General features: G+C 37.9%; 1 protein-coding gene across 2 annotated transcripts; it reads left to right on the top strand.

Moving 5' to 3' along the window:
• Window positions 1–262: 262 nt before the first annotated feature.
• DHRS7C (dehydrogenase/reductase 7C) lies at window positions 263–10,496 on the top strand. Of its 2 annotated transcripts, XM_009966253.3 has the most exons (7): window positions 265–418; window positions 4,397–4,504; window positions 5,818–5,825; window positions 6,814–7,024; window positions 7,624–7,716; window positions 9,519–9,674; window positions 10,181–10,496. In XM_009966253.3, exons 1-7 carry the CDS (start codon window positions 265–267, stop codon window positions 10,387–10,389), a joined length of 939 nt encoding a protein of 312 aa, XP_009964555.1. In that variant the 3' UTR covers window positions 10,390–10,496. The 2 variants fall into 2 exon arrangements, with proteins under 2 accessions (XP_009964556.1, XP_009964555.1); XM_009966254.3 differs by lacking the exon at window positions 5,818–5,825 and having other exon boundaries at window positions 263–418; window positions 4,397–4,509.
• The last annotated feature ends 8,480 nt before the right edge of the window (window positions 10,497–18,976 follow it).

Below are 18,976 nucleotides of genomic sequence, written 5' to 3'. Positions count from 1 at the left end.
TTGAATGAAAAAAATCTATATTCGGTTAAACCATGAAGTGGTTAGGAAAACAGACAAACAAACAATAATATCCTATTTATTAAATAATAATATTAGGCCATTGATTGGAAAAAAAGTTTTGCACTGCTTCAGGCCTTTGACATGCCGATTAGTCTATTTTCTATATATGAAAACATTGATTTTTGAGATAAGAATAATTTGAAAAACAATGAATGAATATTATGATTACTGTTACTCTCATATGGTCTTTTGTTTCCCACAGAGATGAATATTCTTGCTGTACTTGCTCTACCATTGCTTCTGTTAGGAATCAGTGGAATTATTTATATTTACGAATCAGTCAGGTGGCTGTTGTCCAAGTCAGCTGTACAAAACAAGGTGGTGGTGATCACAGATGCAATTTCTGGACTGGGAAAGGGTGAGTTGTCTCGTTTCTGCTCAGTGTCAGAGAATAGAAACAGCCAGAGAACCACCCTCTAGGTGATAAAATGTATATACATTACCTTGCATATGTTCATAACTGCCTGGATGAAACAGAAGTTAAGAAATATATTTTTAAACAAATCATATGATTTTTGAACATATATTTTTAGTCTCAGCCACAGGAACTGCCAGTAAACTTTTAGGAACTGCAGGGCTTTCTATTTATTTCTTTCAATAAAATGAGAGGTTTTGTAAGCACATTAAGAGTGCTATTTTTAGCATGTTGCTACTATGAGATCTTATTACATAAGCTATCAATGCAGAGTAGCAGCAAATCAGTATAAACAGGTGTGACCTTACTCTTCACATGTTCCTTTTCAGTCCTTAAGGACTTCAACATCTCCTGCACCCTGTAAACAACAGCACTCACCCCTCTGTTTATATCTCTGCCCTCTCTATCACCCATATTCGTCCTCTTCCCTTGACATCCTCCAGTATCTCCAGCTGGCTGCCTGGCTATATGTAATGGTAGGTTCAGTGGATGGAAGGAAAGGATATGTCATAATTTATCTATTTATATAAGCTGATCTCCAGGTTGGCCAGCCACTTAGCATCTTGGCTCATATTTCTTGCCTACACAGTGCTGCCAGATTAAAGGTACTTGGTCATATGTTGCTTGTGTACTGCTCTTAGTCCTGCTCTAGGCATAACTTGAGGAGCAGCAGATGCAAGTGCCTTATAAGACAAACGTAGCTTGAGGCAACATTTTGGTGTTTTCAGTAAAGACTTGCTGTATATTGGAAATGTTGCACTCCCAAGCAGAAAATAGACGGAGAAAGGGAATGCTCTTGAAGAATCATTCTTTAGCAGAACAGACCAGAGACGTGCAACAGAAATATATCCTTCACTATCAAGGTGTGCCCTTTATCAGGGTCTCTTAGGAAAAGGTATGAAATAATTCCAACCTCCACACCCCACCTGGTCTTTCCCTTTCTCTGACACACTTCAGTTTCAGTTGAAGATAATATTAGCATACATTTCCTCTCATTGGTTATATTTGAGTATTTTTATTTGGAGAGGCATGATTTAGAGTTCTTCAGCTGAAATTGGGTGTCTTGTAGAATCACAGGATGCCTAGAGGTTTCTAGACAAAAGTCCTGCTTGGAGCAGGAATATCACCATTGCTAGATCTGGTTGGGTGTGGATTAAAGTCAAATCTTGGAAACCTATTGAACATTTCTCCAGGTATCTTGCTCCAGCACTGCGTGACCCCTGGGAAAGATTTTCCTAAGTTCAATTTCCTTATTAACATTTTTTTTTTTTTTTTTTTTTTTTTTGGTGACTAGCTGCTGCCTGTTTCTTGAGGCTACAAAGGCAATCGCCTTCCCCTCTCACCCCTTCTTCACATAGGTGAAAAAGGAGATAGCTTAATGAAATTTTATTTTATTATCCTAAACATATCTACTGCCAGTATCCCAGAGGGTGATACCAAAGAAGTTATTTGCAGGCTAGAACGATTCCAAATCATGCAGAATTTACTGTGCATTCCACTCATGCATATGCAATGGCCATTTGACCAGAGCTTTAAAATACCAGCTGTCTGGACAGCTGCTGCGTGTTTGAGCTCTTAGGCAACAGTCAAATTCCTTTTCCCACATGCCAGAATTTATGGACTAAAGATGATGTTTATAAAAGTTAAAAAAGATAAATGAAGCCTATGATGATTTAAAATGTTTGCAATGTTTTATTGTTATTTAAACTTGATTCATGTTTTTTTTCAGTGCTATCACTCAGAAAAGCCCAGGATAGTTCTAGAGGAGAACATCATCAGTTTGTCTTTTTCCCTTTTATTACTGTTCACACAGTAGCCACATTTTATTCAGATGGGTGCCCCATCTGTTATGTTTATAGAAAAAAATACTAGGGTAGCTGCCCTAGTACTGGAAAATAATCTTCTGGGTTTTAAATCAAAAATCTTTCAATGTTAGAAAAAGGAAAATGAAAGACTTTCATAAAATTACTGTTGTAAATAATGAAAAAAATTACATAAATAAAAGTCTCCATCTGCATACATTTACAAAAATAGAAGAGTGGATCCAGAAATGCTTCCATATAGATATTAAAAGTTTAACATGAGCATTTAAGAAATCTAAAATGGACATATTAACATAATTGAATTTGCCTGTGGATATTGAAGTCTGAAGAAAATGCTTTTTGGATGAGAGACAGGTATAGCACTGGGGTTGTAATGTTGTCCATTCAACAAAGACCATATGAGCTAAGACAAATCAAACAGGCCAGAAAGGCTTAAGAGGAATTGTAAAACCATATTCCTGTTATTCCCTTGCTGAATATGTAACTGTCATACAGATTTGATTTAGGGACCAAATATGAGGGCTGAAAGGCTGAGAGATTTTTGGAAGACTTACTCAGGAAAAAAAAAAAAAAACAAAACAAAACAAAACAAAACAAAAACTCTTGATTTCCAATCCTACCACCACATATAACCCACTGTCAACAAATTGGCTGCACAATGGGCACATCAACAGTCACATCCTCAGGCCTATCTGCAAGACATTACCAATTCCAAGAAAGAAAAGTTAGGCAATTTTGTACTTTTTCTAGTCAGAAGGACAACCTTGACAGATTCCTGGACTGAGAGTCACACTTTCAGTTCCACTGAGCTAGAACATGTGCACCCTGTAGCAGCCTATAACAACCAAAGGGATACAACTGAGAAGTAATTCTTAAAAGATGCCCATGAGATATCTATATTCCATGTTTTTAAATGTCTTTCTTTGGTCAAGCTGACAGGACAGTGAGGAACATATTCTCCCTCAACACCATCTAGAGAAGAAAATAGACCAGACACACACTGTCCAGATGCTCCAGCCTCATATTTCATAATCTGGATTCAGTTGAATATATACTCCCATGAAGACCTAAACTAATGAGTAATCTGCAGTCTTGTAGCCAGTATTGAGGTGGGATAATGAATAACACTGACTGCCAGTTCCTTTTGTTATGTGAGTTCCCATTTCCAGAAAAACACAGGCATAGTTCACTTGCATAAGAAATGGAGAAGAATCCTCCCCAGAGATCTAGCTTAAACTGGGGTGAATCCCTAGCTCAGAATATCCCTGAACATATGGAGAAAAAGCATTAGCAGCTCAGCATACTCAGAAATTTCTCATTGACCTTCTCAAAAAAGCTTCAGGGAATGTGACTGAACAAGATGTAGCTCAAACTAGTCCCTGATGCCTCTGCTGACTACTGGAAGGTCTAATACTTAGCAGATAAAGGTCTTGGGATGGATTACATATGGAGGGAAGGGTCTGTAGAAGAAAGGCCTCTCTCATTGGTGGTCCATCTGTGGGCCAGTGGGTGGCAAGGTTGTCCATATTGCTCACTCTCAAAGTTGTAGATGAGTTTCAAGTTGCCAAGAGTTTCATGAAGGCAGCACACAGCACTAGTTTTACTATTTACTGGGGTTGGGTGGTTTCTTCTTTATACTGCAGTAGACATCAAGGTTTGCAAAAGATGCAGTTTATATTGTAACAGTCTTAAGTGTACATTTTGTATATATTTTTCTTTATAGAAAAGGTGTATGTAGGTGGAGAGAGTTAAGAAAGAAAGATAATCGGAACAATTTTTCTAATAAGTCAAACTCATCATCAATTAACTGGCATATTGTTCTTTTCGTAAACGAATTTTTATTGAATCCTATGACTGAACAGTACCATTGTGCTGTACTATTAATTGTGCATTATACCATTACATTAAATTTTAATTTCTTAATCACATATATATTGCTATTTAATTTTTTTTTCTCATATATATTTATTCTTTCAAAATTAATGCATTTTAAAACATCCAACTTCATTAGCAAAATCAGCATCCTAATTCAAGCAAAGTAAACAAAATCAAATTTTTATTATTGTTATTATTTATTTTGAATTTATTTCTGTCCTAGAATGTTCTCGAGTGTTTCACATAGGAGGAGCAAGGCTTGTATTGTGTGGCAGGACATGGGAAAAGTTAGAAGCCTTGTATGATGCTTTAATTAACATGGCAGACCCCAGTATCGTAAGTATTTCCTCCCTCTGCTTTGAAAATTCACAACTTCAGGTAAACACCTTGTTCAAGTACACAAAGGCTCTTAAATCTAGTAAAACAAGGTATGTGAAACATGATTCACTGTTAATGGTGATTTTGGTCACCCAGGTAACACACCCAACACAGTCCAGAGAGAGAGAGAGAGAAAAACACTTCTGAAGGTCTTCAGAGCATAATGTCGAAAGTATAAGTCAGAAATCCTTCTTTCTTAAGCTAATTCAAGGTAATTACTGTAAAGCAACTGAGTGGTCCTGCAGTTTGAACAAGCCACCCAACTAAAAATGCTAGGTGGAGGAATTTCTCTGTTAATTTGAATTAAAGGGATTCAAAGTGCTTCATTTAATCACAGGAACTATCATCCATTTTTCACATAATTAGAGTGCTCAAGAGTGGAGATGGGTCTAAAGATTGAATTAATTTTTAATTTCTCCACTACTCTGGGAGAAGTCCTAGCTAGAAGGTCATGGTATCATATGAATAAGAGTACCATTTCCTCATTATCACTGTCTGGGTGACCATGCAAGTAGATATGCAAGGCTGCCCCTGCTGCCAGTTCTTTGGAAGGTGCTTCTTTGATGCTCATGGGAAAGCTTTCCTTCTGTGACTGTTGCATTTAACGTGATGAATTAATTTGGTAAGAGATGAATCCCTTTGCGTTTTAGCCAGTCCTCGGAGATTAGAGGAGCTAGGGGCAGCTGGATATATCTCTTAATGGATATGCCAATTATTGCCATGACTATAGGCCTGACACCAGATGCACGAACAGCCCATGTGCTATAGGTCCGGTTACATTCAAGAGAAGCATTCGGGTTCATGAATAGCACGGTTTATTCTTACGCAACATCTACAGATTCTTTGAGATTGCCTACAATAAATGCACAAACTGCATGCTGGCTATATAGTACTACACACAAAAATGATTGATCACACACTTAATTCCCAGGTAATCACTTAGCATAACTGAGGGCATAAATCTTACCAAAAGTTATCCCTTTGGGGGGGAAGGGGTGTCAAGGAGCACAAATCCATCGATCTGTCCCTCCAGTTTGGTGTAAGATTATTATCCCTCTGAGTTAGATATGAGCTCAAGGTAATATTTATCTAAGTGTGTATGTGTGAGTGGGTGGGACTGTGGCCAATCCATTGTTTCTTGAGTAATGATACAGCACATTACTTGGTGCAATGTGTACACAGTTGTTGTGGGAAAAGTGGAAGCATGGGACATAGTGTCTGTAGAGTTGTTCAAAACATTCCTTGAGAAAAAGGGAAGAGCAGGAGATAAATCTGTATAGTGTCAGATATTCTTTGAGAAAAGTGGAAGAACAGGATCACATAGCCTCCACCTCACTTCACATTCCTCCTTGTTGCCATGTCAACACAAATCACCGGATCTTCACCCTGTGCTTGTTCTGGGCACCATGTGTTAAGGAAACGTGTATTTTGCACTTTTTTTGCTATTTTCCTTTTCCCACACCTCAACCAGTGGCCAACAGATAGCTGACTCATTTCAGGGCACATGTGTTCCTGAAGACATCACACAAATTCTACAGCCATTGCTCACTAGACCAACAAATATTTGCATTTGACTTTTTTTTTTTTTTTTTTTTTTGCAGTGAGCTTCATTCATCTGCATAAATAATCATAAAAGTAGTGTGTTCATGTTAGTCTGCACAAACTCAACTAGGAAAAATTTATTAAGTATGACTAAGGAATCTGTATTACATTGTTGTAGTAATATAGTAAGAGAAGATACTCAAAGTTCATTCCTCTGTCTCATAGTAGATAAAATCTACATCTTTGCAGAAATTGTACAAATGTAAACTCTATTGTGATAACCTATAGCTGAACAAACCATTCCTACCTTCCAACTTCCCCCTATGTATATGTAAATTATCTATCAAAATACTATATCCTAGACTCTGTGGTCAGCCAGGATCTCCAGAGGAATGCTTACAGAAAGACCATAACTTGAAGTGGCAGGAGTCACACACCATGTCTAAGTCTTTCCACTGCTTACAAGACAAAACTCAATAGCGTAGAGCTAGTCCAACCTATCCTTCCCATGGTTTTCTGCTTCATCTCAATTTCAGAGTCTACGAACATTCATTGCTGAATTACCATCTTTCTAGAGTGGGTTAAAAGAGCAAATGAAAGTTTTTGTGAAAATGATAAAAACACTTTCTTCAGCTATCAAGGTAAATTAATTTACAAGACAAGTATGTAGAAATACACTTTTATATAACAGGTATTCTTGAAATGTCTCTTTTCTATCAGACGTATGCACCGAAGCTCATACTTCTGGATATCTCAGACATAAACTGCATTCAAGATGTAGCTAAGGAAATCCTGAATTGCTATGGCTGTGTGGATATACTGATCAACAACACAAGTATGAAGGTGAAAGGAGCAGTGCAGAGCATTTCATTGGAACTTGATAAAAAGATAATGGATGCCAACTATTTTGGACCTATAACATTAACCAAAGGTATTTTAATTTTTTTCCTGTTTTGCTGTTGCTTCTTAAAGCCTAAGGTATAAGTCATTGGCATTACACTGTTTCATTTGCACTCATTTTTGCCTTCTTCACTATAATCAAAAACAATTCTGTGAAAATCAATGAACTGGAATTGGGTGAAGATCAAAATCAGAGTGCCTGTGTCTGGAAATAAATTGGTCAAGAAATATATAAGTAGGTGTTTGAAAAATAAACACTTTTTAAAATGTCTGCTTATTTTATTTTGCTTATGGGGAACCTTTTATTTACATTCTTGCTACCTTTGTTACAGAGACAATTGTTTTCAAAACCCTTGCAAGGGGTCTGACAGACATGTCTGACAGACAGTCTGACAATTAAATGTAATAATACTGCACCCAAATCTGCATTTAGAACCCAAGTGAAGTCTAGAAGACACTCAGTTTCCAACTACTGGAATTTGTGATAATTTTGATTGAAATATTCAGACAACCTTCATTAAAGTTGTGCTATCTACACTTCACCTGTCACTTTTCACTAAATACATTGAATACATTGAGCTATTTCACTTATGTTTCTCTTCCCTTTTTTTTTTTTTATTTTTTTCCCAGCCATTCTTCCCTATATGATTTCAAGAAGAACTGGCCACATTGTCCTAATTAATAGTATCCAGGGAAAGATAGGAATCCCATTTCGTGCAGCTTGTAAGTTATGCATATCAAAAATGTACATTCAAATGCACATAAATTGTGAGTGGTACTGATAATTGGTTATTAAAAGTGCTAATCTGCATCCTAATTCAGTAAGCTATCAATACAGTACTTGGCTGAAAAATTTTCAAAGTGGAACTCAGGAAGAAATACTTAAAATACTATCCTTGAAGTATAACTACTGCTTAAGGTACTTGAGGACAAGAGGATATCAAATGTGACAGCAAGGTTTTTTTATGATCTTAGGAGTCATTCAAGAAACAGCAAATTTGTAGCTCTAACATCTGTGCTGGGCCTATTAGTAGAAACCATAATGAATAATGCAGTATTGTATAAATACAGCATACTGGTATATACTAACTACTGCTTTGTGAAAGGGAGACTCGTGAACTTAATGGATTTATGTGTGGGAGTTTAAAAGGAGATGTAGTAACTGTATTCTGCTTGGATTTCCAGAAAATTTTCAAGAAGGTCTTTCATTCAAAACTCCTAAGAAACTAAGCTGTCCTGAATTATGATGAAGGGTCTTTGCATTAATAAAGTGCAAAGTTAGTGGACAGTAAATATAGCATAGATGTAAATAGACATTATTAACAGTGACAGGAGGTCAGAGTGGATGACAGGCTCTGAATTAAAGGGTCTGCGAGACCTCAGGGTTGTGACTTATAGTTCTGTGAAAGCAAAATACAGTGACAGAAACTATAAGGAAAGAGAAAAAAAATAAATCCTGTATTTATGCCTTTGTATATATCTATGCAGCACCCACATCATGAACGTTGTGTTCAATTCTGGTCCCCCATCTCAAAAGAAGTGTAAGAACTACAAAAAAGGTTCAGAAAAGAAACAACACTTTGATGGGACATCTGGAATATTTTCCATCTAGGAAAGAGCTGATTCCGTCAAGATACATTGTATGTGTATAAAATCAAGAGTAGCAGAAGAGCTCACAGAGATAGTTTTTACAATGCCTCTACTAATATCTAAGTTACATGAAATGAAGCTGCCAGAAGAAAGAATGTCAAAACAAGAGAATGGAGAAGCTTCTTTCCGTTCCTGTAACCCACCTGCCATTTTTTATCTTATATTATGCACAGGTTAATTTTCACTGCAAACCAAGTCAATTACAAGGTGGATGAGTGCTTTGCATCTCTGCTGTGCTTAGCACATAATTCTGTTTTTTGGTCAAGGTTCACGTAGTATCATCCTTTAATATCTTTCTCAATAAAAAGGCACTAAGAGCAGTTAAAAAAAATCTTAACATTCAGTTACTTTAAAACTAATTTTAATATTAAAAGCATATTGGATTGCTGTTGCAGGGCAAAGGCCTAATTAATTTACAAAACATTAGTACTCCTGCATTCCAGAAATTGACATGTATTTCACTGCATTTTATTGATGTGTCACAAACTGCAGCAACAGACAGTATGGAGACTCATCTTACGGACTGTCCATCCACCAAAGACATTTTTAAACTGTAAAGATAATAGAAATATTATTCCTTAACCCAGGACTTAATATTTCTGATTACAAAATCCAGACACATGCTATTTGACATGTCTAGGAAAGCTGACTGCATACCTCATGCATAATTTTCTTGTATAAATAATTTTCTTTTGTTTAAGTATGTCAAATGAGAATTTCACTGGGTGAAATTATTCACTGTTCTTTTGCCTTTTGGCTAATCATTCCATACTCAATTTTCCAAACATTCATATTTTATGGAGCTCTATCATACATCTATATCCATACATTCATATATCCAAACATGTATATGTGGGGTTTTTTCTTTCTTTTAGATGCTGCTTCTAAGCATGCTGCTGTAGGCTTTTTTGATTGTCTCAGAGCTGAAATGGAAGAATTTGGTATTTCTGTCAATGCTGTGAATCCAACCTTCATCTGTTCATACCATCGTCAACCAGCACCTGGCAACTGGGAGGCATCTATTTGGAAATGTAAGGTTTGATACTTCGAGAGAGATGGTAGATGAGGCCCATATATGAGTATGCAGGCTTTTCCCAGAGAGAAGGAAGAAGCATAAGGAAAAGAATTGAAATGACAGAAAGGAAGGACTTGTTAAGGGAGCAAAAGAAACAAGAGATTGGAGAGATAAGATGAGCCTGGTGAAAAGAGAAGGAACATGAAAAGAGACAGCATAATGTGAGAAAATAAATACTCAAGAGCATGGGCAATGAAGGTAGAGCAGACCATGAAAAGTCCCAAGGTAGAGTGCCACTGCACTCAAGTTGCTCCTTCTCTTAGGGTCTCTGAGAATTTTATTTCAAAATTGTGAAAAGATCTTAGGGACATACTGATGAGGGGAAGGAAAAGGGTAATGAATTGAAAGTGTGTAGGACTTTAATGAATTTGACTGATGCACTAGCTGTGTATCTTTTCACCACCACTCCCTCAAATGTGTCTGTCTGTCTGTAGCTCTCATTCCTCTCTGTTTAATTTCCAGTCTTCTTCAGAAAGGTGGCATACGGTGTGCACCCAGTGGAGGTGGCAGAGGAAGTCTTGCGCACAGTGAGCAGTAATAAGCAGGAGGTGCTTATGGCCAACCCTATCCCCAGAGCAGCAGTTTACATTCGCACCTTCTTCCCTGAGTTGTTTTTTGCCATTGTTGCCTCAGGAAATAGGGAAAATCTGAAGACAGAAGAGGAAAATTGATTTTGTTCAATTCTTCTCTCTGCTTTTGTCCTGAAAAAAAAAAAAAAATATTATGTTTCAAATGTCAATGACTTATGCTTCTCATTATGGGTAGAATAAAGCAGTAGATTTTATTAAACTTGAACCAGCCAATGTCTCAGTGATTCACTACAATTGACATGTTCATCTGTGGGACTTCTGCTTTTCTGGATTTAGTGAATATGCCAAGATGTCATTGTTTTCATTATAGCAGCATGGAAAAAACTCTACTAGGAACTCTATCACTGCTACAAGTGAGTGATTCCCAATCTAAATAAGTAGATCAAAGTTTGGGGACCTGCAGCAACTTATCAGAATAGTCTGTCAGTGCTAGGACTGATGAAACCTTACAGGAACAAAGGGATTGGGAAGGAGGGAGATGTGGGAGACAGAAGAGTAAAAATTAGTGGAAAACAGTGGAAATCAGTGGAAGTTAAAGCCTGGATCAGAGTGTTCCTTGGATGTGATTTTTGGAAGTACTTAGATGATACGCAAATGATAAGCCCACATAGGGACTTATCAAGTTCAATGTCTCATATGTGACAAGACCCTGGAGTACATGCTTAAAAGACAGATTATAAGAATAGGACAGTAATATGGAGAGACTCCCTGTATTATACTCTCCCAGGTTCTAGCTATCTGCTACACAGTTTGAAACAGAATCTGTCTCTACATCTAGTCAAACTATCAATTTTTCACACAAATTTTTCAAATTCCTATTTGAAACATTCCATCCTTGTGTAAAGGAACTAATCATATATTAAAAAAGACTTCCTTATATTTACTTTAAATTCATTGTCAGATAATATTCTCTGATATCTCCTACTTCTTTTATTGTGAGAGACAAAAAAAAAATGGCACTCATTCATTCACTCCCAGTCATCCATGCTTATCATACCAGTTTTCCAAGTTGGAGAGCCCTTGTACCTATTCACTCTCCCTTTGTGAAAAATCCAGATTATATTCTTTATATCTTTTCTTTACCTTTTTTTTTTTTTTTTTTTTTTTTTTTTAATAGGCAGTTTACAGCTGCATGCAGTATTCAAGATAAATGAACAATCATAGGCAGGCATACAGAAGTTTCCTGGGTTTTTCACTTCTTTTCTCCTTTTGCATATCATATGCAAAGTCCTGTTTCTGAGATATTTTTCTGACTGCTACTGAGCATGGGGCACTGAGTTCCCTTGTCCAACTCTATGGACTATGTGTGGTAATTAATCATCATGTGCAACATGAGCATGGTCATTACTCACACTGATTGTGTAAATTCCATGTAGTCTCAAAGTTATCTCACTCCTACTCATTCTAGGTTTCTCTTGTCTATGACTTTTCCCCAGTTCATGTTGAGGACTAACTCCCTTTTTATCTCATCCTGTGAGATGAACCAGAATATCAATAAAGCTAATTCAAGGGTGTCCTGATCATCATTTTTATATCTAAGAACTTAAAATCCATCTCCCAAACCTTCCCCTGGTCTTTCTTGTGTCATCAGTACTCACAGAGGTCATGACCACCCATTTTTTTGCAGACACTGTCAAAATGCCTTGTTTGAAGAATACTTACAAAGGAAATACGTACTCAGAAAACATGCAATCAAACTACACTTGCTGCTACAAGTCTTATTGCTCATATAACTTTCAACACCAGCTGCACTTATCAACCTCTTTCTATCAGTAATAATCAGCAAACATGAAAGGAATTCTCAATACAAGGAAATACATGGTTATCAACTTGCAGGGATGTTAACCTTTTCTCATACATGTAATTCAATTGTTCTGGCTTCAAGAAATGTGCATACATCTACCTCACTCAGGGAAGTAGTTCACAACTAGTGAGAAGTAGCCAGTTCCTGCAGTACCTACTGGAATTCCATCTGTTTTCTGTTGTATCACTGGACTTTTATTGTTGTTTAAATTATTATACCCTAACTGTGAAGTCAAACATCCACTTTGTCCAAAATTTTCTTGCTCCTCACCAGAACTCTCCCAAACAAATGGGCTTTTGCTGTGGTCTCAGTTACACTTGTGTCTGTACCTCAGCAACAGCTAAGCCCTTTGCAGCTCCACAAGAACAAAATATGGAATAACTGAGTAATTTCATCAAAAAAAATGATCAGAGAATCAAAGGACATCACAGCTAAACATGAATCAACAGTGTCTAGCTTTGTCGTAAAAACAAGTCATTTGCATCTTAAAATAACCTGAATAATCTTTCTGCTCCATCTTGCGCTTTCTAGGTATCAACAGAAATTCTTCATTTGCTTTGAATATTTCACTTTTAAAATGTGGAACTGTTCAAGAAACCACAGTGAAAATCAGTGAGAATGATCACACCTGTGATCTATCAAGAAATTTTTAAAGAGTAGATGTATTTTGATCTAGAAAGTAGAAGAAAATTATATCTCAATAGTTTTAAAATACCTAAAATGTATTGCCAAGAGAAATGAACTAAACTGTTCTCCACTTCTGCTGTAGTAGGACAGTGTGCTATAACTGCTGCAAAGGAGATTTACAGGGAAAGAATTTTCTGCTAAGAATAGTTAAGCATGTAAGATAAATTGCCACAGAAATTTTAGAATGCCTGTCTTTCAAAACTTTAAAGAAGAGATTAATGAAACATCTGTTAAAGAGATATGTAGCTTTAGTTTATCCTGCCTAGAGGAAAAGAAAGAATATGTGACCTTTAAATGTATCACACTTTTCTATAATTCTGTGGGGTTTTCTCATATTGAGAACAAGGTTTCTCTACTGGTATTTCTGAAGTAATATTATTTCCTCCAGGGGAATCTATTTTGTTCATGTCTGCCTCACTGTCTAAATACCTGTGGATATATGTTGCATATAAAAAAACTATTATGTTAATAAAATTAAATATTATGACATGAGTTCATTAAAAGATATTTTTTGTGAACTTCACTCAGCCATATTTTAATCTACGTAGATTCCTTAATAATACTAACTTTTATAAAAGAGGACAGAACTATGCCTGTACACTTAGTTGTAGAAGTTGTAGGAGAAAGATATTCAACTACAGCTCCTTTAATCTTTTTTTAAGCTTCTCACATGCCTAAAAGGCACATAATGTTCTTTTAATATAAGCTGCAGTTGCATTGTTTTAAATTTATGGGGTTTTGTGCTGAAACCAACTATTTCTTGGTGTTGGTCAAGAAAATTGACATTATTGGACACAAGGGCTCTTGAAGTAAGGAAGAATTAAAAGAATGTTAAGGCTGGAAAGTCTTAGAAGTGAGGAAACTCTTGTCTAATTTTAGATAACCCTGTCCTAGATATAGCCTACCCAGAGCTAACCTTCCAGATCTCGCAGTGGAAAGAAACAGGTGACTGTAACCTGTGGCTTATCTGACATATAGCATAGGATAATATGAATTGCATTCTAGAAGTGCCCATTTCTCTCATTAACCTTCACTGGGCTCTAGATAACCAGCACAGATGTAGATCTGTGTATTTGGGCCACAGGCATCTGAAGTTTACTGAGACACCATGTTCATCACAATTGATTGGGTCAAATGAACTGAAATAAAAATGTCACAGTATTTGATAAGGTGTTGAGATGGGGTTTATGCCTGCTTTCAAATGGTTCCAGGACTTACCCCAGAATTATTGATGTCTGCTAACTGGGAATCAAAAGTTAAAATAAGATCCAGAATGTGAAAACATGGGTTGCAAAAGACTTGTTCACCTGAAGAAGTCTTGGGCTTCATCAGGTGAATTTGTTTAGCAGACATCCAACAGAAGACATATACCTTCTTGAATGACTAACATGTGAGAAAACTAGGCCAGGTGAGATTTAAGAATTGATCGGGATGGGGGTCCTATTGCACAATTATTTAAAAGCTTTTGTCTGCATACAGTACTTTCTATGAGTGTCAACCACTGTGAGAAACAATCCTGAAGAAAGAGCATATTGTAGAGATTACCAGTCTGTGTTTATAAACTGCACAGTCTAAGCAAAAAAAAAAAAAATGAGGCACTTAGATCTTTTAAAGATTTTGTAGGCACCAAGCAGTTATGTTCCTGTATAAGGTAGAAATCCATCAGTGACACCCAGGAACAACATGAGATGGGTGAAGAGACCACAGTTATAAAGGAACAAAAGCAGAAAGTCAGATGGAATCAGGAGTAATTCCTCTATCAGTGAAGATGTTAGAAACATCTCTATCACAAAGAAATATGTGAAACAAGTAAAAGGATTAAGGCTACTTCTACTAGCATGGATACCAAACACTCTAGCAACTGCTTTTTTCATCTACAGAACTAAAGGTGGTAGTTTCAGAATACTGGGTATGCTGTGATGAATAAAGACAGACTTTTCTAAAGATGAAAGGGGAAAGCTTACTGCTGTCTACAGCCACCTAGTGGGATGATGTAGAGAAGATGGAGGTGACTCTTCTCAGATGTGCACAGTGAAAGAAAAAGAGGTAATGGATGCAAATTGTAACATATGAAATTCTGTTTAGATATTAGGAACTATTTTTTTCCACAATTCCAGTAGTCTTGAGACAGGTTTCCAATGAGGTCAGGAGATCTCCCTTCTTGAATATATTCAAAACTGAACTGCTTAAGGCTCTAAACAACATCATCTAATTGGTCCACCTTTGAGAGGTGAGGTTGTACCAGAAACCTCCAGAGATTCCTTCTGACTTAGATTACTCTATAATTCTGTGTGATTCTATAGGTATAGGTAAGTCTTGCAGTTGATGTCCAGCCAAGATAATTTTGATATTCCTCTGGCCAGAGAATGTGATTCTGTCAGCTTTCCCATTGGATGGGAGAGTTTGGATGAATACCAAATGCTGAAAATGCTGAAAATTAACTGCAGACAAGTTAGGTAGAGTAAATCATGTAATCAAACAAACCCTGGTGAAGGTACAAGGAGATGACTTCAGGTATAAATATCCTTTAGCAAGTCCCACAGTGCTCTATGCTATAACGTCTCAGCTGGCAGGACACAGTCTACACCAGTCAAAGATGCAACTTTACATTTGTTTGGTTTTAAGAAGTTCATGAATGTTTAGAAGCTGATAATAGACTGCACGGCCTCTTCTGGTCAGCCTGTTTCACTGCTTGACAGTCCTCATGGTGGAAAAGTTTCTTCTTACATCCAATCCAAGCCTCTCATCTGAATCTATGTCCAGTGTTTCTCATTCTCCTACAATGCAGCAGTGTGAAAAACCTAGCTCCATGTAATAAATAACCTCATTGTAGAAATTGGAGGACTGCTAGACACTGTGGACATTGGAGGGTTTCAGGTCCCTCTGAAGTCTCCTCTGCAGGCAGAAAATGCCTCAGCCTCTCCTCATATCATATGTTCTCCAGACCCCTCACCATCTTGTGACTATCTGATGAACTTAATCTACTTTGTTTCTGTGTTTCCTGTGTCGTGGAGCCCAAAACTGAACACAGTACTCTATATGTCATCTAATGAATGCAAAGTGGCAGGGAATAATCACTTCCCTGGCTCTACTGGGTATATTCCTGTTAATATAGCCCAAGACACTTTTGGATTTCCTTCTGTCAGGCACATTTTCAGCTTGCTCTGGTCTCAGTTCATCAAGATCCCCAAGTCCTTCTCTACAGAGTTAATCTTCAGCAATCACAGCATCCCAGTTATGCAACCACATCTCTTATTCCAATGACATTGCAGCTTATCAACTTCATGTGGAAAACTAGTTCCTCCCACTTATTTCACAGGCTGTTTGCTTTTCTGTACTTGAGATGAGTTTTTCTTCACCCTGTTTTATCATTCCTGAGGTCTCATTTTTTTTCTGTTACCTTGCACCTTTTGCTTTCCATCACTGTTGACTTCTACATCATGTGAAATCTTCCTTCTCCATTTTTCCTAGTTTAAAGTATTTCTGAACAGGTTGGCCAGCCTGATCACAAAGGAACTTTTGTCCAGCTTTGTCAAGTGGATCCTGTTTATCCCCAGCAGTTCCTCATCCTCTGAGAGAGACCTACATTTGTCAAATCCAAACCCATCACCAGGACTGGCTGTGCACAATCAAGTGTTGACCCACAGGACCCATGCCCTACTCCCAAGCCTTGTCCTTGCAGGATCAATGAGAACACCACCAGGTCCTTCGTGTCCTACACCTTCACCCCCCAGAGTGATATAGTCACTCTTAACATGGTCAAGGTCTCCCCAGTAGTATCGTTGGTGTCCACATGTATAGTCAGCATGGAATGGTAGTCTGAGGGATGGACAGGCTTCAGTAGTCTCCCTGAAACATCTCAGATCTAAGCCACCAACAAACAGTAAACATCCCTGGATAGCAAGTCACCAGATAGTGGCCTCCTAAAGGACATAGCCTCCCACTACTGTCACTTGCCATACTCCCCTGATTCTGCTGCATGTTTCAGGCTCAGCTGGCTCTGAATGCTCCCCAGACAGCTTGCAGTGCCTTGCCTGTGGCCAGAGACCAAAAACTATTCTGCAGTTGCAGATCTGCCAGTGGAGAAAGGGTCATCTTCCTCTTGCCACAAGCCACAATATCCAGCATTCCTGGTACTGGGAGTCTCCAGTGAGAACAGTCTCACTCTGTTCTTCCTTCTGTCTATTATAGAGGTTCAGGCTTTCATCTCTGCGGCGTCTCTGTGAAGATCTTTTCAATCTCTTTTTTATCATCCCTTATTCTATGAAGCCTTCTCGTCTCCTCCCACAGCTCTTTAATTTCAGTGGAGCTTCTCAGTCACAGCACACCTTCTACAGGTAAGGATGCTGCCTTCAACTTCTCCAGCTTCAGCAAGGGGCCCCAGGCACTCCCTGCAGCCCCAAATCCAGACAGAGTTTCATCCTTCCTCAGGAGCCCAGTCTGGGCCAAGATCTCTTCTGTATCTGGGACAATTGCTCCAGTTGGTGCTGGGGGCAATGTCCTCTGACATGGGAGCAAGTAGCACTAGTTATATGAGTGCTTGAAACTTCCTGTTTGGGAGTCAGCTCTTCCCACCTGCAACCTGAGTTTGAGGAGCCTTGAACTTGCTCCCAGAAAAACTAGAAGCAGACCCCAGAACATCTGTGCAAACTGCATACACCAACAGTCAGCAACGGTCCAAGCAGTGTCTGAGGCCACTGCCTACATCTTGCCCACAAACTGCCTATTCTGAGGTGACACCACTCCCAAGGACCATTTACATAGCAGATAGAAGCTGGGCACAGGTGCCTGTCACCCCGTGGTGGGCTGTCTACCAACCACCACGTCCCTTTTGAGGAGACTGACCTATGTGCTTTTTTGTTACCTCACTTTATTGTCTCTCAGTTTTCCTCTCTTGCCACTAATGGCCCATGGTTTTATTGTAAGCTTACTGTTTTTAATTGTACTAATCTATTATCAGCTCCACCTTATCACTGGCTATAAATTGATCTACTATGGATCCTGCTGGCATAATAACTTCATACTATATTTATGTTATGATTGTTTTGCCTGGAAAAAATTTTTTTTTAAAAAAAGATTTTTCTAAAGCCCAAAGCTGCTCAGTATGCTGTATAAGGCCTCTGCCACCATTCACAATTGCATTTCCTATAGGGTTCATTAACAGGAGGATTCATATAACAATTAAGAAAAACTGGTGATCAACATAATAGGCACACATGGCTCAGTTCCATGGGGAAGCTCCACATTGATCCTGGGAGTGGAGCAGCTACATATTCCTGATCTATGATGAAAGTGATCATTTCTACTTTCCTGTCTTCAATGTGATGGTAGATTTTTCTTCATGTATAATAATCACAAATCAAATTTTTATTATTTCTGACACTTTTGCCAGAACAATACCTAGAAAATGTTATAGGTGAGTTATGTGCTGCCTGCAATCTTCCAGATTTTTGCTTGTCTTCCTAGCCATTTTAGAAGATTAGTATTAACACAGAAAACATTTTCCCTCTATTAGCCTTTCTTTCACAGCAAATCCTACCACTACACATATGGGGAAACATTTGAATCATAAGCTGTAATACACATATTTTCCTGGAGAGATTGCACATTTAATAGTGAATTATTCAAGCCATGAACTATATGTGGGCTGCATTATTTGCTGCCCTACCCTTTTTGTGTTCTATTTTGGTATGGGGTTTTTTACAGTCTTTTCAATAAAGAATTAGGGTGGAAATCCATAATGCTCTGAAATTCTAACAAACTCACATACTTATATTAACATTGGAGACCGCTTAAAAAGTGACCTGTGTCACTGCCTTTTTCTGAAATGAGACACCTGAATATACTTTTAAATACTAAGACTTCCTTGAAACATCCAAAACAGGCACCACTCTGACCATTCTCCTCAATGTCTTGCTGTATGCAGGCTTAGAAAGTCTTGTGTTGGTAGAAGTTTTTCTTTGGGCATTCAGTGGCCCAGGCTGCACTGAGTCATTAGAGGGCAGCCATGAAATCCTCAATTCCCTAGTGTGTACCACATGGTGAAAGTCATTAATCCAGGTTCTCAGGGGAAGGCTGGCTGTAGTGTCAGCAATGATGACAGCAGTGATGAACATGATGATGGTGACAATAGTAGCATCGGTGGAATTGTTTCAGTAACAGCAATAGTGACAGTGA

Source organism: Tyto alba, unplaced genomic scaffold (genome assembly GCF_018691265.1).
Source record: "Tyto alba isolate M040663 unplaced genomic scaffold, T.alba_DEE_v4.0 Super-Scaffold_39, whole genome shotgun sequence".
NCBI lineage: Eukaryota > Metazoa > Chordata > Aves > Strigiformes > Tytonidae > Tyto > Tyto alba.
Note: the sequence above shows the minus strand (reverse complement) of the source record. Positions and strands in the feature narration are given on the sequence as shown.